Source organism: Eubalaena glacialis, chromosome 3 (genome assembly GCF_028564815.1).
Source record: "Eubalaena glacialis isolate mEubGla1 chromosome 3, mEubGla1.1.hap2.+ XY, whole genome shotgun sequence".
Lineage (NCBI taxonomy): Eukaryota > Metazoa > Chordata > Mammalia > Artiodactyla > Balaenidae > Eubalaena > Eubalaena glacialis.
In genome coordinates this window covers 166,803,080-166,826,253 of record NC_083718.1, presented here as the reverse complement: position 1 = coordinate 166,826,253, position 23,174 = coordinate 166,803,080, and the positions used below count along the sequence as shown (strand labels likewise).

General features: G+C 33.2%; 1 protein-coding gene across 5 annotated transcripts in view; it reads left to right on the top strand.

Moving 5' to 3' along the window:
• The window catches only part of ZMYM4 (zinc finger MYM-type containing 4), a 170,669-nt gene that overhangs the window by 105,204 nt on the left and 42,291 nt on the right, over window positions 1-23,174 (top strand). For 3 of the 5 annotated variants that reach the window (XM_061184507.1, XM_061184504.1, XM_061184505.1), the window contains 9 exons: window positions 4,057-4,581; window positions 6,284-6,345; window positions 6,702-6,872; window positions 13,720-13,804; window positions 14,037-14,292; window positions 18,138-18,312; window positions 18,424-18,636; window positions 22,179-22,329; window positions 22,827-22,942. In XM_061184507.1, the coding sequence (XP_061040490.1) occupies window positions 4,068-4,581; window positions 6,284-6,345; window positions 6,702-6,872; window positions 13,720-13,804; window positions 14,037-14,292; window positions 18,138-18,312; window positions 18,424-18,636; window positions 22,179-22,329; window positions 22,827-22,942 (1,743 nt within the window). In that variant the 5' untranslated portion in view covers window positions 4,057-4,067. Of the gene's footprint in view, window positions 1-764; window positions 775-4,056; window positions 4,582-6,283; window positions 6,346-6,701; window positions 6,873-13,719; window positions 13,805-14,036; window positions 14,293-18,137; window positions 18,313-18,423; window positions 18,637-22,178; window positions 22,330-22,826; window positions 22,943-23,174 lie in introns of those variants that run through there. The other 2 variants (XM_061184506.1, XM_061184509.1) reach the window with 2 other exon arrangements.

Below are 23,174 nucleotides of genomic sequence, written 5' to 3'. Positions count from 1 at the left end.
AACTAGCAAGGAATCTTCTGTGAGAAATTTGCTTTCAAGTGTTTCATTATCTACTGTGGTCCCCAAATATAATTTTAGTGTTGCATTTTTTCTGTAGATGTAGGCTTTGAGAAACAGAAGCTATTTCTTTTATTTGGGCCACAAGAATGAGTACAATTCTGTTCCAGTTAATTATATATATTAATATAACTAACATAATTTAATCTCATAAGATTTTATGCAGCCTACAGATTTATTGTGTGATAACTAGCAAAATTGCAAATTCAAATTAGATGCTTTGTTAGAAATTGCCATCTCTGAAAAAGCTTGAGTACATTCTCAAATAAGGATAAAAAAATTTTTTTCAATAAACAATAGATGCATGTGCTTCAAAACTCAAGATACAGAAAGATATGCTTTGAAGAGTTAGTGTTTCTGTCTTACAGCCACCTGATTCTGGTGTCACAGAAAATCAGTGGAAGGTATTTTAATGTATAAACAATTGTACATACACATAAATTATAAAACATACAGCAGTGGTAGGATAGCATATATATGTATATTCTTCCTCACTCAGATTGACTAATTGACCCTGAGAACTCGTATAAAGTTGCCTCCTTCTTTTTAACAGCTATATGATATTCCATTATAGATATGTACTGTAATTAATTGAGCCTCACTGTTGAACAGATAGGCTGTTTCCAGTCTTTGCTGCTTATACATGTTCTTTTTCATAGATCTTTTGAGAAATATCTGTAGGATAAATTCTTAGAAGTTGAATTGCTGGATCAAGAGGTATGTGTATTTAAAGTATCATAAATATTGCCTGGTTGCTCTTTTTTACGACTGTACCATTTTATACTTCCTCTAATAGTATTCTACTACAGGGATTGGCAGACTTTTTTTTCTGTTAAGGGCCACATAGTAAATATTAATATTTTAGGCTTTTCAGCTCACATACGGTCTATGCCACACTCTTCTTTGTATACTTTTCTGGCCTCAGGTCATAGTCTGGCAGCTTTGGCCAGTAGCATAGCTGCCAGGTTGTTATCAAAACCTTTTGTCTTTATCAGCCTGCTGTATGAACATGGTATCTAATTGCATTATTAATTTGCATTTAACTTATGAGCAAAGTTCAACCTTAGTGTTTCCTTTCCTGTGAAATGTTTGTTCAGATCCTTTGCTTTTACAAATGTATTTGGTTGTTGGTATCTTTATTGAACTATGAGTCTTAATCTTTATCCATTAGGGAAATGACCTTTCATGATATAAAGTGCAGTAAAATGTTTTCAACAACTTTGTCTTTAATCTTTTGGTTTGGATTATGTTTTCTTTAGGAATTTTTTATAGTCACATTTGGTCTTTTATTCTTTTATTCAGTAAATCGGTCTTTTATTCTAGGTTTTGTGTCATTTTTAGAGAGGTTTTTCCCCTAAAAATAATTCTTCCATGGTTTTTGTAATACTAGTGTTTTATTTTCTATGTCTAAACCTTAAATACATCTGGAAGTTATTTTGGTATGAGTTAGGGATCCAGTTTTTTCAGGTGGTTACCTTTTTTCCCAGTACCATATCCCGAATTAAAACATAGAGATTTTGGAAGTTGCTTGCAATATTACTTTTTAGTTGACTTCTTATATACTATAGAACTTAGATTAAACTGTTGATCACACGAAATGCATATTTCATTCATGAAACAGTTACTGAGCATATGCTGTGTGGTCAGGTAGTAAGGATAAACTGTTGTAAAGAGGAGGTTCTAACCCTGACCTTTAGTTGCTTACAGTCTGGCAAATTTATTACACTATATGTATGTGTGTGTTTTAACACCCTGCTTTTTTATTTATATTTTCTCCCTAACCTTCTATTACTATGAAAATTTTCAAATAGAACAATTGGAAGAACAGTATAGTGAATATCTATAGTTTTGTGCATGGTCTCTCATCCCTCCCTGCTTTTCTCTCTGTAATATATGTACTATGTGAAAGTAAGTTGTAGAAATTCGTAAGATTTTAGCATCTTTGTTTGAATTAATTACTTAGTTAAGTGAAAATGGTGATTTTTAAATTTTATTATTTCCTCCATTTGTCTGTTTTTCTGGTTCGCTGAGGAGAGGGAATCATAGCTATCTTTTTCATCTAGCATAGTACTTATCACGGAGTGATTTCCTAATAAATATGTGCTGAATGAATGAGTGAGTACTTTAGGCTGTGGGATGTTATTGAAGGATTTCAAGTGAAGGTATAATGTAGAATGATTAATGGTGTAGAAGGATAATTCTGATGTCTTTATGGAGGAGGGCAACTTGAAGAAAGCTTTCATTTGGACCCTGTATCAGTTAGGACTTGATTATAAGTAATCCAACTCAAATCAAATCAGCTTGAACAAAAAGGAATTTATCCTGGATCATGGAACCCAGGGAATAATTTGAAGATCCAACCACACAAAGGGTTCATCTGGGCTTCAGGAACAAATAAAAGCAAGGCTGTCGGTGCCGCTAATATTTTTAGTCTTTGCTTCACTCTGTGTTTTTACCAGTTCTAGTTTGTCTGCTCATGGACCAGTTAAATATGGTTTCAGGGCAGGATTTGTAAGAATATGGTTGCCTCCTAGATATCATGTGGATTGAGTTAGTACACTGTCAACAGGAAGAGATATGGAGTGTTGGAATGGTACCAAGTGGAGGAGATGGATTTGAGAGAGAGATTAATTAATACAGTTTGCAGAATTTGTCCAAGGGGAAGGAGAATTGGAGTGATTCTCTTTTTTATCTTGAGCAAATTGCTGACTTGGTGATGCTGTTAATTAAATGACGGGAAAACAAGAAAGTATGCTTGCAACGGGAACATGATGAATTTGGTTTTAGAGGTGCTAAGTTAAAGGTCGCTAGGGGACCTATAGAAGCTAATTGAATATAGATATCTGAAGTTTGGAAGAAAGGTCTAAGCTAAAACGCTTAGGAAGTCAACAGCAAAAGTCAAGGCTATAGTGGTGAATAAAATAGTCTGAGTGTATGAAATGAGATGAGAATTGGAATATTGAGCACATAAAGCAGAGGAAGAGATGTATAAAATAAATTAATAGGACAATTATAAAATTAGGGAACAATACAAAAAAACCAAAGGTATTTTATCTAGGAGGGATATGCCACATAAGGATTGAAAAAATAATTGGACTTGACCATGAGGAAATCATTGATGATCTTAATGAGAGAAGTTCCGATGCGAAGTTGGGAACCAGACTGCATTAAGTTCAAAGGATTAATGATTGGGAGATGAAGTAGAAACAAACCAATGTAAACTTTTTCCCTAGGAGTTTGTGAAAGAAAGGTGAATTAGGTCAGGAAAAAGAAAAACAGGGCTGGGGGTTTTTTGTTTTATTTTGGAATGGAAGAGACTTTAGCATGTAGTTTTGAACAGTAAACAGTTTTTAATATATATTCTGGCTTGGATAAATTTTATTTTTATGTTTAAATATTTACCATTATAAACATTAACTGCTGTAAGTGTTTATTAGAGTTAGTGCAGAGAAATTAGGACTCTGAGGTCAGAGATCTGGGTTCTAATCTCAGCTCCCTAGAGTAGTCTCTATGATAACTATAATTATCACTTTTATATTCCCTTCTATGTGTCAGTCACTGTGTTATTAGGCCCTTTTTACATACTGTCATTAAACCTCACCACAAATTAATCTCCAAGGTGAGTATTACACTGTTTTACAGATAAAGAAGCCTGAGAGTTTACTTCTCAGGATCACATAGATTTTCAGTTAATCATGCTATGATTCCAACACAGATATGTCTAATTCTGAAGTTGGTGCTCTTTTTTTCTATATTGCATTGACTTTCTTTCTAACCTGAAATAGTTTCTCAAGTTTTACGTCCCTATTTCCTTATCTGTCAGATAGGGATATTTTATCTGTCACACCTATATCAAAGTGCTAATTGAATACCACAGTATTATTATCTATATTTTGTTTGAAAAGGAAAAATATATATTTGGTTAAATGCCAGACAGACCTTATAAATATGGTCATCTTTAGCACTATCATTTGTCTAAACAGTATTTTACTTTTTAAGGTGGTGGTATCATGGATACAGAAATGTCTGAAGATATAGACCACAACTTAACTCCTACCCTTGACAGCATGTCTTATGGAATGCCGAATCAAACAGGATCTGAAAATTCATTGCTGGATGAAGATGATTATTTTTTGAACTCTGGGGATCTTGCAGGAATTCCAGTCGTTGGTAGTGACAATGAGGATGAACAGGATTTTAGTTCAAAGGACAATCTTGTTTCTTCAATTCATACTGATGATAGCTTGGAAGTAGAGAGAAGAGTCACACAGCATGAATCAGACAATGAAAATGAAATACAGATTCAAAATAAATTAAAAAAAGACTTTCCTAAGCAATTTGATCAGGTTTCTGTCTTTAAATCAATACGGAAAGATTTTAGTCTAGTAAGAGAAAACAGCAAAGAGACTTTTTCTGGAAAGGAGAAAAATAGAGACCTAACTTATCTTGAACGTGAAAAACGGTTGGATAAACCCCATAAAGAGTTGGATTCAAGGTTGAAAAGCAGTTTTTTTGATAAAGCAGGTAATAATTGTTGGAATAGAGCCATAAAACACAATAAATAACAACGTACTGATAATAATACAGCTTTTATTACTTCTGATGCTAAGCAAAGTATGAACAGTTAAATTCATTGTAAGCTTGTCATTTTTCTTTTATCCTTGTTCTTTGCAGAGTGACTGAATTTCTCCCAGTAACTATTGGTAATGGTATAAATGGTTGAAAAGTAGCTCTAAACCTCATTTCTCCCTCCCCTGGTTGCAATATTTTGATGAGAAGGCAAGATACTCGAATCACCTGTTCATTTTCTTTGGTTGAACATTGGAACCTGAAGTTGGATTTAACTTCTTTGTGCTGTAAGCACTAATTCAAACTGCTGTCCCACCAATTAGTCCAAATTAGGGAGGGTTTTTCTTTTTGATAACGTTTCTATTTTATGTTTTAGAAGTTTCTTGAGACTCCTCTTGAGCCTCTTTGCCCAGTGTACCCTATACTTAGCTTCAGTTCCATTCTTGAATATATACATTTTCTTATTTCTGTGCCTCTCTTTCCTCCTGCTATTCCATTTGCCTGAATGTCGTTTTCTCTCTTTGTATATATGCCTGTAAAAGTGCTTCTTATCCAACAACACCTGACTCATAAACCTCTTCTACCCTATGGTCATCCCTAACCTCTCTACATCAAGAATGTTTGTTTCCTTATCTATATTTCCATAGCATTTTGTTTATGCCTCATTATTTATAGTACTTATCACACGGTATTATAGCTCTATTTGTTTTGCCTTACATGCTAGTGTAGGAGTTTATTGAGGGCCAGATTGTATCTTATTCATCTTTGTGTTCTTGGGGCCTAACCTGGTATAGTGAAAATAGTAATATTTCAATAAATGTTCAATAGGTGTGAAAGAAAGCTTGGTAGAATATACCAATCCTTATATTTCTTTTGACAGTGCTAGGAAAACTGTGATTGAAAGAACAAATCAGTGTTGTTAAAAATAACAACTAATTTAAGTATCCATTATGTACAAGACTGTACAAGGGTATACTGTATTTTTCAGTATATATTATTCAATATGTTTTTTCAATATCCCTATGAGGGATAAATTATAAGGGTACTTGTCTTCAAGGAACATAGTGTCTAATAGCAGAAGGGACAAGACAAGTCAAGTAGCAGAAGTGTCAACGACCAGTTGAATAGCATACAACTTAATTTATAATTAAAGACAGTAGTAGAAGAGTTTGTTATAAGGCAGTATAATAAAATTTCTTTCAAATAACTGAAACTGTTTTAGGTATTCTTAGGGGAGAGATGATTTTTAACTCAGTGGACAAGGGCAGATTTTATAGAGGAGAGGTGAATTTTGAACTGAGCTGAGTCTGGAAGACTGTATAAAGATTAGGATAGAGGGGACTTGGAATGATATAAGCAGAAATGGGGAATAACAAACATAAGTAATTTTCAGAACATAGTGAATAAAGTAACCACTTTATTTAGGTTTGAACAAGGAAATAGCATGAGGCAAGGCTAAAAGTTAGATGGGGCCAGATTGTTTGTTTTGAGTGAAACTACCTTTTGGGTATTTTTTGGTACCCATTTCACTCTAATGAGCGTCTTCACTGGAAAAGAGAGGTGATTATCAAATGATAGCTTTTTAGGTCACTCTTCGTAAGATTTGTTATTCATATACATGTGTTTGTTTTGTTTTGTTTTGTTTTTCTTTCAATAGCTAATCAAGTTGAAGAAACATTACATACCCATTTACCACAAACCCCAGAAACAAACTTTAGGGTAAGTTTTCAGTGTGTATGTAGATTGCTGTAACTGTGGCAAGTGTCAAAGTTTTCTTTATGTGATTTTCTAAACTGTAACTATATGTGTTAGGTAGAGCGCTGATTTTATTTTTTTTAATTTCCTTTATTATTTTCATAAGGACATCTTTGGAGATGTTCTCAGAAGCCTCTGCTCTTAGATTCTTTATTTGTATTTGATATTTAGACATATATCACATTTACTTGTAAGCATAGGGACTCTAATGAATGTCCGTAGAGTTCTTCATTTCCAGTGAGCTTTTCTTTGGGTGTTAAACCTGAAGAGGAATAATTTTAAAATCTGAATATTTATTAATCCTTTATATTGTGTTTTAGGATTCCAGCTATCCATTTGCCAATAAAGAATCCATTGGTTCGGAACTGGGGAATTCCTTTGCATCAAATATTAGAATTAAAGAAGAACCTTTGGATGATGAGTATGACAAAGCAATGGCACCACAGCAGGGACTACTAGACAAAATTAAAGATGAACCTGACAATGCTCAAGTAAACATTTCACCTTTTTTTCCCCCTTCTTTTTGTTCCACACATGAATTATTCATTCAAGAAAGGAAGTTCTTGATTAAGAAGTGAAGTGTTTTGTTGATGGGGTGAGAGGAGACTCTTAATGAAGGTTGAGGCAATTGAATTATCTTATAAGAATAATACTAAGGAATCAACCAGAGTTATAGGAAACTTTGTCCAAGTAGTAGTTAAGGCTTTTAATCCACATCGTTCCTTTATACCACTGTTCTGTGATTTTTACAGTTTCAGTGCAGGATTAGGGAAAGTGAGTCTTCAAGGATTTGAGATTGATACAGCAGACATGGCTAAAAGTTTATGGTGTGATTGAGCTTATATAAGGTAGTAAGCCTTTTGCAGTTGCTGCTAATGAAGTATAGGCTATGTATGGATTTAAGTGTTTTTCAGGAGGGATTAATGGGATTAATTAATCTTTGGAAAAATAAATTGATTGAAGAGCCAGTTCATTAGATCAGTGGGTAGAAGATAAAGGAGGTTTTGATGCTTTGATGGGTGATATAGGATTCCAGTTTTGAGATCTGTGAGTAATAAGGGTAAGGATAGAGCTCTGTTATTTCAAGGTTGCTCTGGAGGTAAAAGTCATAAAGACTCTGTACGTGTGAATGCTGAAGTCAGTGAAGTTATCCATGCAATTAATGACATTGCAGTGGTTGGAACAGAATAAAGATGCTGTAATCATTTTGGAACGTAGGAAAAGGACCAAGGGATGAATATGCAATAGCAGCAATTGTTTGGGGGTGTTCTGTGTTTTATACAGCTGGTATGAGTGCAGAGGCTGAGAAGTAAAGATAGCATCAATTAGCTATTTTTTTGAAATGACATTTGATGTGGAGAAAGCTTACCTCTCCATATCTTTCTTTTATATTAGGGGGGTTGAGAATGTGAGACTTCTGTGGAAGAAGTTTTTTTCACTCAGATGTCTCTTAGCAGGGTTTCTCGGCACTATTGACATTTGGGGCCAGATAATTCTTTGTTGTGAGGGTCTGTCCTGTGCATTGTAGGATGTTTAGAAGCATCCTTGACCTCTACCTGCTAGATGCCAGTAGTACCATGTCTCCAGACATTGCCAAATGTCCCCTGGGGGACAAAATCCTCTGCTATTGAGAACCACTCTTTTAGAGTAAGGAAATGGAAGAATAGGTGATTTATAGATGTAGGTGATTTATGTGAGTCAGATTGATGCTTCAATTAAGTGAGAATGCCATGGTGCCCAGTGGAGGGTAGCTGTATAGGGTAGTGATGATAAAGCTGTAGAGTTGGATGGGTGTGAGTGTGGTAGCTACAAAGATGGTAGAGAAGGAATATGAAAATATCTGAATAATGAAAGCATGTTAATAAAAGCAGGCAAAATGGAGGTCGTGGATATCTGAACTAGAGATAAGGAAGTGTCCTGGCACCTAGGGGAGGTTCATATGGCAGTGTATGCTTCAGAAGACTACTACCATGTCTATACAGGGCAGATCTCCTGTCTTTTAAGTGCCCCAATCTGGACATGGAAATCCATAAGAAATCATAATGCTGGCAGGGTACCAAAGACATCACTTTCTCCCTGTACATGACCCAGTGACACTTTCCTTGAGCTGAAAAGGCAGTTATAGCAAAGACCAAATACATTGTGGGAAGAGGGCATCAGGAAAGGTTATTTGTATTGGGTTGGCCAGAAGGTTCGTTCAGGTTTTTCTGTAACGTCTTATGGAAAAACCTGAATGAACCTTTTGGCCAACCCAATATTACTGTTTTGAAAACAATCAGAGATTCCAGTGACTGGAGAATACCAACAGGGTGGAAGTGTCAGGACACAGAAACACCTACATTTTTATCGCTATTCAAAGTGTAATAATGTGTTATAAAATGCCGTATATGAAGTTTCATCATGATTTTGGGGAAGAACTTCCCTAAGGGCTCACCACCTGATTGACGGGACTCTTAAAAACCAAGCAGGAATCTGTGTAAGTCCTAGGCATAAGGTCCAGAAGCATTCTTTGCCCTGACCCCACAATAAGGCAGTTCCAGCATGTGAGTGAGTAAAGCTAGGTGTTCTCTGAGAAGTCCTTTCTGTTATCAGCTACACCAATCCTGTGGGATCATACCTTTGATAACTCTTCTAGAAATACCTGACCTCATGTTAAACTATGGTTACCTGGTTCTTTCTTTTTTTTCCATCCCTTCCTTACCTTCTCTCTCCCCCTCCTCTCCCTTTCCCTCCTACTTCCTCTCCCCCCCTCCTATTTCCTCTCCCCTTCTCCCACCTCCTTCTTCATTGTCCTGTTCTTTTAGGTATTTCTCCTCAGTGACCATTGGAAATCTATATTCCTTGTTCAACACTGCCTAATGCTTTATCATTCTTATTCATTTCCCATAGACTGGAAAAAGGAGTTCCAACAAATTATTCTCTTAGACTCTGAAACAGTACTATTAACCTAATGCTCATAAAATACTGATAGATTTAACAGCTGTGGTCAGTCTTTACTTTTGACCATCAGTTACTTGTAATAACTTTTCTCTTGGTGTAATAAGATCATAGCTTTAGCTTCTGGCACCTTGTCAAAACCTCCCTTGGCTTTTCTCTTTGCTTAACTTGTAGCTCCGCTCTCAACTCACTTCCTTATTCTCCTTTTTACACAGTTAATTTTGGTCTTAATTTTTTTACTTTCCCATATAAATCACTAAGATACTGAAATGTATGTTTATATATATATTTACTTCTTCCCAATTGTTCTTGATTATTTCTTCAGTTATAATTTTCTGGGTTTGCCAGTTGTCATCCTCCTGCCTCTGTTATTGGCGTAGCATCATTTGTCCTCCTGGTTACATTTCTTCATTCAAATCCTATTGCATGTTACTATAATATATTCTGTATGTAATACTTACAGATACTTTTATGTGTACTATGTTGTTTCATCCTCCAATATAAGAAGGCCAGAGTAGATGATATCAACTCTATTTTTAGGTGAGGGAACTGAGATTCATAGAAGTTAATAAGTTAGTTACTCAAGGCCATATGGCCAGGAAGGAGCCAATCAGGGGCCTTCATCAAGGCCTTATTATTATAGTCTACCAAACTTTTCTATAAATAAAAGTTGTTTAAAAAAATGACTAGAGAAGTTTTTAAAATAAAAACTTTAAAGAGCCAGAGACGTCATTTTTTCTATTCCCCTTTTCTGTAGTTTCTGAAAGCTGGAAATTCAGTAAATATTACATTAAAATCATGATTTTTTTTCTTTTTGCTCATAATAAAAGGAGAGCTAATCTATAATCTCTCATTGAAGTAAATGGATTAGAATGGGAAAGCAAATCAATTAATTGTCACAATAGTGAGTCATATAGTCTTGGAAAATAGAATGCAGTAATTAAATGTTGGGGCTTGTTTTTTTAGCCATGTGAAGTTAACTTGGTTATAGAAACTGGGTTCTTCATTTCTAAAATACTGTCTTGGGATACTGACACATACTTTATGGTAAATAAAGGGAAGGTAAAGATATTGGTAAAGGATTTTTTGGTTTTGTTTTGACACCTGTTTTTCTGTTTCTGAAAGCTTTTGGGTCATCAGATTTTCACTTCTCAAGTTATTAGTCATTGATTTTTTATTAAATATTTGTAAAATTAATCATTGTTGGGAGGATACTAACAAACATGATTATGCCTTGAAGGCATTGTGGGGTGTACAAGCAGAGTACTTAAGATATATACTTACTTTACTGTATTATATAAGTAATATGTACTTGAGGCTTAAGGAATGTATCAGAAGTTTGAAATAACTGTCACAGACAGTGAGAAAGAGAGCTGACTAGAGACCATGAAAATATGCCCATGAATACTGATTTTTTTTCTGGAGTTTTCTGAGATTTAAAAAATTTTTAACTTGTAATATGCTTTAATATACTATATAATGTAGGAATGTTATGATGAATCAATATTAGAAAATCTCTTAATATATGTAACTTCATCAACAGGTCAAATAAGACTAGATCTATAGATAGATAGACAGATGCCGAAAGACATTTCATGTAATTCACTATGCATTTCTTATAATAGATACTCTCTTGATCAGGTAAGGAAATATCTACTTCTGATCAATAACAGTCATTGAATTTAAAAGTAAAATGATGGAAACCTTCTGTTAATAATAACTAAATGAACACAAATTACTGATGTCAGCATTATTATTTAACTCTTGTTGGATTTTCGACCCAATACATGTTAAAGAAATTAGAAGAAATAATGGAAAAGGGGAGACAAAATTATCATCATTTACTGGTAAGGATCTTTATTAGAAAATTAATAGAATTCATGAAAGTTTAGTGGAGTAGCTAGTTGAATTTTAGTTATATAAAACAGAGCAATATTTCTATAAATCAGTTGTTTCCCAGTTAGACAATATGATGAAAAGATACACTGTTTCCTACAGCAAAGCAACTAAAAAGTGCTTGTATCAGATAAAACAACTTGAATGAATGCAGAGACTTTTTTTTAATATATTAGTTATTCCTAAATTAAGATACAGTTTTGATACAATTATGAAAATATCAATGGTTTCTTATGTTTTGAAGAAAAATAAATAGGCATGCACACACACATTATGTTACATGTATGTTCTAAAAATTAGAGATGTGGTGAACTATTAAATGATTAAACATCTCACAATTATTTTCATTAGGATAGTGTGATATCATAAGAGTAGTCAGCCTGATAGTGATGCAGAATAGATTGCCATAAAAGAGATACTTTTAGAGGAAGTTGATATGTTAATAGTAAGTGGAAGGAATTCATCAGCTATTCAAAGAAAGGAAAAGAAAAATGCTCATTATATATCAAAATAAATATCAATAAATCACAGATGAATTAAAGCAGGAGTTGGCAAATTATCTTTCAGCAGTGGGCCAAATCCAGCCTGCCCTCTTTGTTTCTGTTTTGTTTTTCTGCATACTGTTTTTATAGTTTTATTGGATCATTGCCACATTCATTCATTTACGTATTATCTATGGGTACTTTTGCTCTACCAGGGCACAGTTGAGTAGTTGTGATAGCATGGCCTGAAAAATCAAAAATATTTAGTATCTGGCCCTTTGCAGATAAAGTTTGCTGACCTCTGGATTAAAGGACTGTATTATAAACAATGAAAACTTTCTTAGTATTTTATTGTGGAAGTAGAACTTTGTAAGAAATAGAAGGAATCGCAAAGGTAAAAACCGTCAATTTTTTGGCATAAAAATGGAAACTTAAGTATGTAAAATTTATCTCATAGTACATATTGAGGAAATGTTGATAACAGATGCTGTCGGAGGTTAATCTTGTTACCTTATAATGCTTTTTTTATAAATGGATATTAAAAATATTGGAAATTAAAACAAGAATGGGAAGAGACTTTTAAGTGGCTTTTATCACAAATTGCTAGAATAAATAAAATTAAGGTTTTAAAAAACAATCTGTCATTGTGCATCAAGAACCTTTACTATGTACTTATTTACCTAGTAATTCCACTTTAAGATTCTTTCCTTAGGAGATAATCCTAAATGTGAGTGTATGAGTATTCACAGAGATGTTCATCATGGCATTACCAATTAAAGCAAATGTGTGGAAACAAGTGAACCAACACTGGGTTGTGGTTATGTAATTTCAATGCCATAAAGGGCTATCAAATTGGAGACTGAGGCCAAGGGAAAAATTAGTAATACTGATCCTGTCTTTACTTATTTAAAGTTTTGGTATTTTGTTTATCATGGATTATGGCATTTTAAAAATATTACTGAGATTTTTGGTGCCTTAATTTGTGCATGAGGCAAGTGCCTCACCTCACCCCAGTCTCATCCTTATGTAATCTGATATGTCTATTAAATAATATATATCAGTATTTCTCAAATTCCAGTAATGTACAGACACCTCTTATCACAAAAAAAGGGGGTATGTTGGAGTTGCCTGAGAATTCCAAGAATAAGACGTCTTTCGGGGTTTTGCAAGTTTCAGTGTGATAAACAGTGAATTAAAATAAAAAGTTAAGTCTACCACTTAGGGGTTTCACAATGCAATAATATAATTGTAAAAGCTAACAACAGCACTAAAAACTTGTTGTATAACTCAGTTATATGTGGTTATTCATGACTAAAAATATACTTATCATTCACTAAAAAAATTATTGAAATAAAAACTCAGACTTTTAAAATATTTTTTTAGAAGTCTCAGACTGCCTGGAGTACCTTTACAGACCTCAGGGATTCTTGGACTCCAACCTTAGAAACACTGATATTTAGCCACTAGAAGTTATTTTGGAGTAATATGTGATAATATGCAAATGTTCACTTGATTAACATGACCAAAAAATCATAAGAATGCTATATTCAGTATAACTACAACTGTGTGAAGAAACACATACGGCAGGGGAAAAGACTGGAAAGAAATATAACAAAAGAGTAACAGTGGTTGTTTTGGGGTAATGGAAATATGATTAGAATTTTTTTCGCATTTCTACTTGTCTAAATTTTGTATAGTAAGTGTGTATTACTTTTATAATAGATAAACAGCAACTTAAAATACTGTAATAATATTAAGAATTAAAAAAATAATTTGTGAATATCTGGTAGTGCTATAGGCTAGATAGCTACTGTCATTTTTTACCTCAACTCTCAGCGTGTATAAACATGTTATACCCTTATTGTAATTATAGTTTGCTTGCTATTATTTCTTATTAATGTTAATGTAGTAAACATTTTCCACCCCTATATAGCCATAGTAAAATGTCTTGAATATCTGGATTTCTTTAGATACATTGTATTTATTTTTTCTTTACATATTTATTTATTTTTCTTTTTAAAAGGAGTATAGTCATGGCCAACAGCAAAAAACTCAAGAAGGGGAACTGAAAATTAGTGCTGTGTTTTCAGTCAGTGGCAGTCCTCTTGGTAAGAAGCAGAACTGAATGAATGAATCATGTTTATTTATTCTGACCAGTATGAGTGAGAGGAAGTATCTACTTATATTAGTAAACTAGGCAGTTTAGAATGGCTTTAATTGTGTATTGCATAATTAGTGTTGGGTTTCAAGACTAGCTCTAGAAGAGAAAGAAAGGATGCCTACTTAAAATTCATGGTAAAAAGTAAAACTTTTTTTTTTTTCAATTTTTTTTTTTTTAAGCTCCACAGTTGACTACTGGCTTTCAGCCTTCACTGGCATCATCTGGCATGAATAAAATGCTTCCTTCAGTTCCAGCCACAGCTGTTCGAGTTTCCTGTTCTGGTTGTAAAAAAATCCTCCAGAAGGGGCAAACTGCTTATCAGAGGAAAGGGTCTACTCAGCTATTCTGCTCTACACTGTGCCTCACTGGATATACAGTTCCACCTGCCCGCCCACCGCCTCCTCCCACTAAGAAAACTTGTTCAAGTTGCTCAAAGTATAGCAGAATTCTAAATTATTGTCTTTGCTTTCTTTCTTTCAAGATACTTTGTTCTTATTTGTGTATTGTTTAATTTTCTACCTTTCTGTGTTTTTTGAGAAATATCACATTGTTTACTACGAACATGTTGTTGTTGCTTTTAGTCTTTCTGGATGCTAGGTGCTCAGTTTTCTTTTAACTTTAAGTAATGTGCCTTTTATATAATAAGAGGTGCTTTTGAAATGTACTTTACCATCCTTGTTAGTTGAGATGCTTTATAAAACAAAAACTACACCATTTAGGGGTATTACATGACCACAATATTTTATCTTATAACTGTAGGCAATAGATGCTTAAATGCAACAAATATTTAATGTTTATGTAATATTTTCTATTAGGTAGTTGGAATTCATTTAATACTTTTCATCTTAACTTTAATTGGATTCCAGTGTATGTATTTTTATTTTCTCAGTATCTCAGGTATCTCAGAGGTTGTATTTCAGTGTTTAACAACAAAAAATTATGACCTTAGATCCTAATAAAATCATCCTGATATATTTGAGGAATATGAACTAATTTAGGCTAATTTTGCAAGGTGGTCATTAGACACTGTTTAAATAAGTCAGAAAAAGATGAATAATGCTCTTGTTCTGAAATATTTTGGCTTCTATTATTAAGCTACTCAAACCATGATTTATTAGTTTCGATATTTGTACTTAGAGTACCTCACATGGATGCTGCCCTTTCTCTGTCTAGAAAGGGAAAAGATGCTCCCTCTTCTGGTTCAATTGGAAAAAATATAGAAAGAAACTTCTAAAAGAAATTTGAGTATGGTTAGAAGATTTTCTAGAAGTTATATTTGCATCCCTTTATGTTTCAAGTTTAATTTAGTAAAAATAGACTTCTGTTTGAATTATGAAACATGTTTTAAAAAAGAGTACTTATAGATGACAGATCTAATTTCTATATTCCAGTATAGTCATCATTTCTAAGATCAAATCAACTAGAAAATTATAATTTTTATAAGGTTTTTTCTTTTCCTATTTTGCTATGAAATAATTTCACGTAATAACTTCCTTTTATGTTTCTTTATTTAATTCTTACTTCAGCGATCAGCGCTTTCTAAAATTTCAGCAGTATTTCTCCTTTCATAATAATAGTCATAGATACTTAGTGCAAAGATTTAACAGTGAATTTCAAAATGACCATAGGAAACTCATGGAAGTTTTAAAATGTGTGCCCTCTTTCTGTGTTTTTTAATTCTTGTCCATACATGTTGTTCTTCTCATCTAAATTTACTATATCTCTTTGGTCTCTGGTGTTTGCCTCGCTTTATCTGGAGATGGTCATTTATACCTGCATGTCATATCTTAGCTGTGTCTGATCTTATGTAATTTAATTATTTTTAAGATTAAATTTTCTTCTTTTGTAATGTTTGGTCTTATCCATAAATTTTAACCTGTCGTTCTTTGACTTTTAACTGTTCTACCTCTTCATTCACTTATTCTGTTATCTTTTTTTTTTTTTATCTCTTGTTCTTTTCCATTCTCCCCTTTCTGTTCTTCTTTCAGGTACTCCTTGCCTGCCTATCACCTCAGCTTTTCTTTTTCATTTTCTGTCTTTCTTAATTTTCCCCCCTTCTCTTCTTACAGAATACCTTTTTCTCTTGTTGCTCAGTTCTCAACCATTTATCAGTCTTGTTTTTCTTTGTATTCCATTTCATTTTCTGTACTACTCTTTCATCTCCTTTTCACCACTTTTCCTTTCCTTCCCTTTTTTCTCTCTTATTTACACAGTCATTACAACAGTTTGGGATAGTCTGGTTTATCTGATTATAAAATTATTGATTTGGATTGTGCCTTAAATATAAGGAAATTAGACTCAAAGAAGTTAAATGATTTGCTCAGTGTCACATAGCTGGGTCGTTCTGGCACATGCATTTTCCCCCCTAGATAGTCCATGTAGTCAAACAGGTTTAATTTGTAAGTCAGTCCCTATAAGAAGGATTTTTACTTTAATTTGAATAGGTGGAGATAGAAAAGATTTACTTCCTGGTAACTACTGCTGTTTTTGTAGACCACTAGAAATATAGCAGCAGCACTTAGGTTGAAGGAAACTCCTTAGCTGTTTGGAGTAACAATTTTATTTTTGTTAATCTTTTATTAACCAAATCTCTTAGCATCTTGAATTTAACCTAAACTCTGAATATGTTTTGGCTAATCATCATTTAATTTTTAGATTTCATTAGTAATAGGGACCTAACAATTTGTTTTTAAAAAATCAGTTTAAAATCCTACACTTTAAAAGAGGTAACTTGGAGGGTACTTTTGTTAATACTGTTAGAAAGATCAGTTTTCTTGATATAATGGCAGTAAGAGAGGTAACTGTTTCAGGATTGTCTGTACCATCTGAATTTTTACTATCTGAAATGAGATTGCTCCTCATTCTGATAAGATGCAATCTGTTACAATAAAATGTAATTCAGTTGGATGTTAAGCATACTGAGAGTAGTGAGAAGTAGCTACTTTTATGATTCTATTGCCTTGATCCATGCTGTTCTCCAACTTTTATCTCCTTAGCCTTCTAGAAAACATCTATTTAAGGTCCAGCTAAAATATCACCTTTTGGGTAGCTTTTCGTGTCACATCTTATCTGAAATAATTGTGTCTTCATTTCTATTTCTGTAGTACATGTTATGTATATAAATACGTTTTTCAAAATTATTTTACTTTTTTATATTAAGAATGCTGCTTTTATGGTATTTTATATATCATTTGTCTATTTGTCCCAGTATACTGTGAGCTCCTTGAGGGCTTGTACCATATCTTGACATAGGGTTGGGCTAGTCCCTGGCTCAAGGTAACTGCTCATTAAATACCCTTATAAATGAAATAGATTAAAACCCAATAAAAAGTGGCTAGAAAGGCCAAAAAAAAAGAATGCAGATAATAGAGCACTCTCAAGCTACTAAGTATTGAAGATGAGGTGTGATGCTGTGTATTACAGCGTAGTACAATATCAGGTGCTCCTTGTGATGGGTCCCATTATATCTACTATTATCTTTTATTGAAGCAGAGATACTTGTAATCTTTTCTGAAAAGTACTATATTAGTATAATCTGTTTAAAATGTACGAGTGAATATAACAGTTTATTTACTAAATATTATGTGAGTGTATACTCATGGGAGAGAGACATTGTTTACAGAATTTCATCAAGGTATTTTTAAAATTGGTTTTTAAAATGGTTTGTACTTAAGTGATAAACTACTATGTAGGAAGAGTAATTTGGGAGTGGGTTAAGGGGTGAAGTGGTAGGGAGTCTTAATCCTTAGGGTTTTAATCTTCATTGTCTTTTACTGCTAATGCTTACAAATTGAATTATTTAGATCTGGAAATGTTCAATTTTATATAATCATGCTAGAATATGCACTGTGTAGTTTGAAATGTATTCCTACTTTTAAAAGATAGTGGCTTTAAAAATTTTCAAGTGTAATGTTTAAGAGTATTTTTGAACATATAGGAGAGCCTAAGGAAGAAAATGAAAATCTTCTATAATCCTACCTACTAGAGATAGTGAATGATAAATGTTTGATGTATATCTTTTTAATCTTGAAACATAGTGTACTAATCCTCACAACAGTTCTATGAACTAAGCCGTGTATTAGTTTCATTTTATACAACAGAGCTTGAGGATCAAAGTGATTTATCACTTTATTCAAGAAAACCCAGGTTTTCCGATTTAAATACCAATGCCCTTTCCCTACACTTTTAAATGCCTTTGTTTTATTTGATATTTTTAGTTGACAAAAAGGGGAAAAAATGAATTATACTATGGCTTATTTTATCTTTGTTGTCATTTTTAGAGACATTTTAAATCCAAAGGATGTGATCAGTGCCCAGTTTGAAAATACCACCACTAGTAAAGATTTTTGTAGTCAGTCATGTTTGTCAACATACGAACTGAAAAGAAAACCTGTTGTTACCATAAATACGAATAGCATTTCAACCAAATGCAGCATGTGTCAGAAGAATGCTGTTGTAAGTTATCTTTTTACTTTAGTGGGGGAAGGAGTCTGATATTTGTGCTTAAAGGACAGCTTTTGATGGTCTTTGCTTGTTGTTTCTAAGTTATTACTTTATAATTCCTAGATTCGACATGAAGTTAATTACCAGAATGTGGTACATAAACTTTGCAGTGATGCCTGCTTTTCTAAGTTTCGCTCTGCTAACAACCTCACCATGAACTGTTGTGAAAACTGTGGGGGTTACTGCTACAGTGGCTCTGGACAATGCCACATGCTCCAGATAGAGGGACAGGCTAAGAAGTTTTGTAGTTCCACGTGTGTCACAGCATATAAGCAGGTACATGACCATATTTAATCCCGACGTCTTTGTTCATTTCAGAAGGATCTAAATTTTTTTGGTAGAAATTATTTATGAAAATGTCACAAAAATATTAAGTTCTTGTTATTAGCTTAATTAATATTTTTTGCATGTAAATAGTATTTGTCAAATGCATGTGTGTTAAAAACTCTTGTTATAGAATTTTATAAGTACCATATACAGTTGTACCTCAGTATCCGTGGGGAATTGGTTCCAGGAACCCTGAGGATACCAAAATCTGAGAGTGCTCAAGTCCCTTATATAAAATGGTGTAGTAATTGTATGTAACCTACACACATTCTCCTGCATACTTTAAATCATCTCTAGATTATTTATAATACCTAATACAATGTAAATGCCATGTAAATAGTTGCCAGTGTGCAGCAAATTCTTTTCCTTTTTGGAATTTTCTGGAATTTTTTTCCTGGAATATTTTCGATCTACATTTGGTTAAATCTGCAGATGTGGGACCCAGGGATACGGAGGGCAGACTGTATTTCTCTTAATGCATTTGAAATATCGATACATGTTTTTAAGGTATGGATTATTTTATTTAAAATATGATTAATGTTTTTGAACAAGATTTTGAAAATGCAAAAGAGCATGAAGAAGAAAAAATTAGGCATCTCCCAGAGTTACCCAGTCCCATCATTTTGGTGTATACCTTCTAATCTTTGCTTCTGCTAATCTCAAACTCCCAATCCATCCCTCTCCTACTCCCATCCCCCTTGGCAATCACCAGTCTATTCTCTATGTCCCTCATTCTGTTTCTGTTTCATAGATAGGTTCATTTGTGTCAGATTTTAGATTCCACATATAAGTGATATCATATGGTATTTGTCTTTCTCTTTTTGACTTACTTCACTTAGTGTGATAATCTCTAGTTGCATCCATGTTGCTGCAAATGGCATTATTTCGTTCTTTTTTATGGCTGAGTAGTATTCCATTGTATATGTGTACCACATCTTCTTTATCCATTCATCTGTTGATGGACATTTAGGTTGTTTCCATGTCTTGGCTATTGTTAATAGTGCTGCTGTGAACATAGGGGTGCATGTATCTTTTTGAATTACAGTTTTGTTTGAATATATGCCCAGGAGTGGGATTGCTGTATCATGTGGTAATTCTACTTTTAGTTTCCTGAGGAACCTCCATACTGTTTTCCACAGTGGTTGCACCAATTTACATTCCTACCAACAGTGTAGGAGGGTTCCCTTTTCTCCATACCCTCTCTGGCATTTGTTATTTGTAGACTTTTTAATGATGGCCATTCTGACTGGCGTGAGGTGGTACCTCATTGTGGTTTTGATTTGCATTTCTCCAAAAATTAGCAATGTTGGCAGTTTTATTTATAATAGATTTATATTTTGTTAGTAAATTTTGATCAAAAGTTCAATTTTAAAATTGGTAAACCCAAAGGAATACTAAGAACTTTTTACATTTTCAGTTTTACAGTGTTTTCCTGTTTCACTGCATTTGCTGATCTTCTTTTTCTTAGAATAGTAAATTTTTATACAGTTTACCAAAATTGGTGAATTTAATAATGTTGATTTGGAAATTTCTCTTAAATGTTCTTAACACTTTGCAATGATTTTGTAATTTTAAACATTCTAGTGTTTCAGTTTATTTCTTGTTAATATACAAGCACATTAAAAGGGATTAGTGTTAGTTACTATTTATTTCTTCCTTAGAAACACCTTGTTTTTGTTCTCAAAGGGGGGAAAAACCTAATATCTTCATTAGCTTTATTCTTGTACAAAGGACAGTTTTCCTGATATTGTATCACGTTCTAAAAGTTACTTTGATTCAGTCCATTGAAAGGTGGTATACATTCCATAAGAGAAGTATTTTGAAATATCTTAATTTTAAATTTATTACTTTTAATTTAACCAATACCTATTAAAATTTTCACATATTAGTGTGTACTGTGGTTTAGAGAAAGAACGTGGATTTAGAAGTGAAGCAAATCTTGGTTTGATTCCCAGACTTTCTATTCAAATAGAATTTTACCTTGGGGAAAGCAGTTAAACTCCCTGAGTCCATTTTCTTATCTGTAAATGGGTATATACTAGCAATGTCACTGGGGTGTTTTTAGGATTATATGAAGTAAGAATGAGAAAGCACCTAGTATAGAACCTGGAACATTGAAGATGGTCATTTCTGCTACTTTTCTTTTCTTCCTTATATAAAATTTATTCAACAAACATTAGATGTGATTCCTGTTTTGAGGAGCTACATGTCCCCTGGGGGAGATATAAGTATGTAGAGATGTTATGATAGAAGTGTTATGGGATGTAGAGGGGCACAGTGGAAGCAAGGTCAGTTCTACTTGATAGTTTCAGAGATAACTCTTGACCTAATTCTTATAAATGAAGTTTGTGTTTGCAGTCCTGATGGAGGAGGAAAGGAGAAATAGGGTTGGAGATACAGAAGAGATTCCAGAATGTAGGAATATGCTCACTTGAATATGTATTTATTTTAATAGTAAGTCTAACAGACTTATCCTTGAAGAGGACATAGAGATCTTGAAATTCTCATAATGGGTGCTGGATATACCTTATAAGTTATCCTGAATGTATGACATGTTAATAGTATTTAGCATTATTTGCTACTAAATCACGGAGTGGAAATTTAAGATAACAGACTCTTTTGTTGCTTATATTTGGACACTTAGGATATGCAAAGTTTCCTCCCAGTTTATTGCTTAGAGTGTGCTTTGTTGTTGTTGTTGTTATTATTTGTTTTGGCTGCACCACGCGGCATGCGGGATCTTAGTTCCCTGACCAGGGATCGAACCCACGCCCCCTGAAGTGGAAACGTGGAGTCTTAACCACTGGACCATCAGGGAAGTCCCTGTGCTTTGTTATTATTAGTGGTAGAATATTTGAGTGTGAATTTTCTAGTAAGTTTATTAATTTCCTTGGATTCACATTTCATTGCTATATATAGCACCTTTTGTGGGAAGTTCTTCCAATTCTTTGAATAGTGTAAGAGCATGAGTTCCCTGTTGTGTAATTTTTTAAATAGTGGGTTTTTTTGTTTGTTTGTTTGGAGGTTTTGTACAATATATTCTTGCAGCTTATTTACTTTATACATAGTATTTTGTACTTTACCCCGTACCCTTATCTTGGGGGAAGGCTAAAATAGTGTGTTTAAAACTATAGTTATAACAAATTAATAGATCCCAAAATTAATTGCTAGGTTGCGCCCAACATATTTTTTAATGAAGTAGAGTAGAGTGGAAAAATATCAAAGTGCATCACATGTTATCATGATATATATTGTTTTATAAAACCTTTCAGTTTTATATACATACATGTTTAATACGCAAACACAAAACCTCAGAAGTATGTGTTACTGGGTCACTTTGTAAAATTTATTTCTTCCTGAGGATTGTAATCATAAAAGTTTGGAAGCCACTAATTTAAAATATTTCAACAGTGTTAAGTATAAACATTTCAAAGAATTATGCTTTTACTTGTAATTTGGTAAAAATGAATGTTATTTTATTCTCTTAATAGAAATCAGCCAAAATTACACCATGTGCGCTTTGCAAATCATTGAGATCCTCAGCAGAAATGATTGAAAATACCAATAGCTTGGGAAAGACAGAGCTTTTCTGTTCTGTTAATTGCTTATCTGCTTACAGAGTTAAAATGGTTACTTCTGCAGGTAATATTGGTTTCATAAACCTTATAAATATAATAGTTGAATAAATTATGTTATTGCTTTGTTGTTATAGCACAGATTTTTGTCCAAATTTAGTTGATTTTTAACACAAATTTAAAATACTTCAGATATGTGTTGTAAAAATATCACCTATTATGTTGATTGCTTATTTTATGTTTATTTAGTTGCTTACCTATTTGTGCATTCTTTCTTACCAAAAGAATTTATGGCTTTTTAAATGTATTTTCTTTATCTACACCTGATTTATTTCAAGATTCATTTATTTTTTAGTTTCAGGGTGTAGACTGTGACAACTTTAAATAAACAAATATTTTTAACATTGTTAGTTTTTGTCTATATGTGAGGTAACTAAGTTTAATTTCAGTTCCTGCAACTTGACTTGGCCCTTGAATTTTCATGTATCATATAATACTTATTTTCTCATACATTTGTGTACATTTGTATGTATTACTCATTAGCTTTTATTTTGATTTGCTAAGGTGTACAAGTTCAGTGTAACAGTTGTAAAACCTCAGCAATCCCTCAGTATCACCTAGCCATGTCAGATGGAAGTATTCGCAACTTCTGCAGCTACAGTTGTGTGGTAGCTTTCCAGGTATGGCTTCAGGACTCTTCCTTTTCTCCAGTTAGTTGCCTGTGATAGTAAAGTAAACTTATTAGGTGGTTACTAAGTGCCTGGATTGCCTAAATTTCTATCTCAGTCTTGTTAAACTTGGGTTCTTTGGTCCATCCTATTTTTGGAGGCATGTTATTTAATTGCCTTCTGTGAAATTAAATGGTACTATTATTACCTAGATTATCTATTGGGAGGATATTATTTTTAAAGA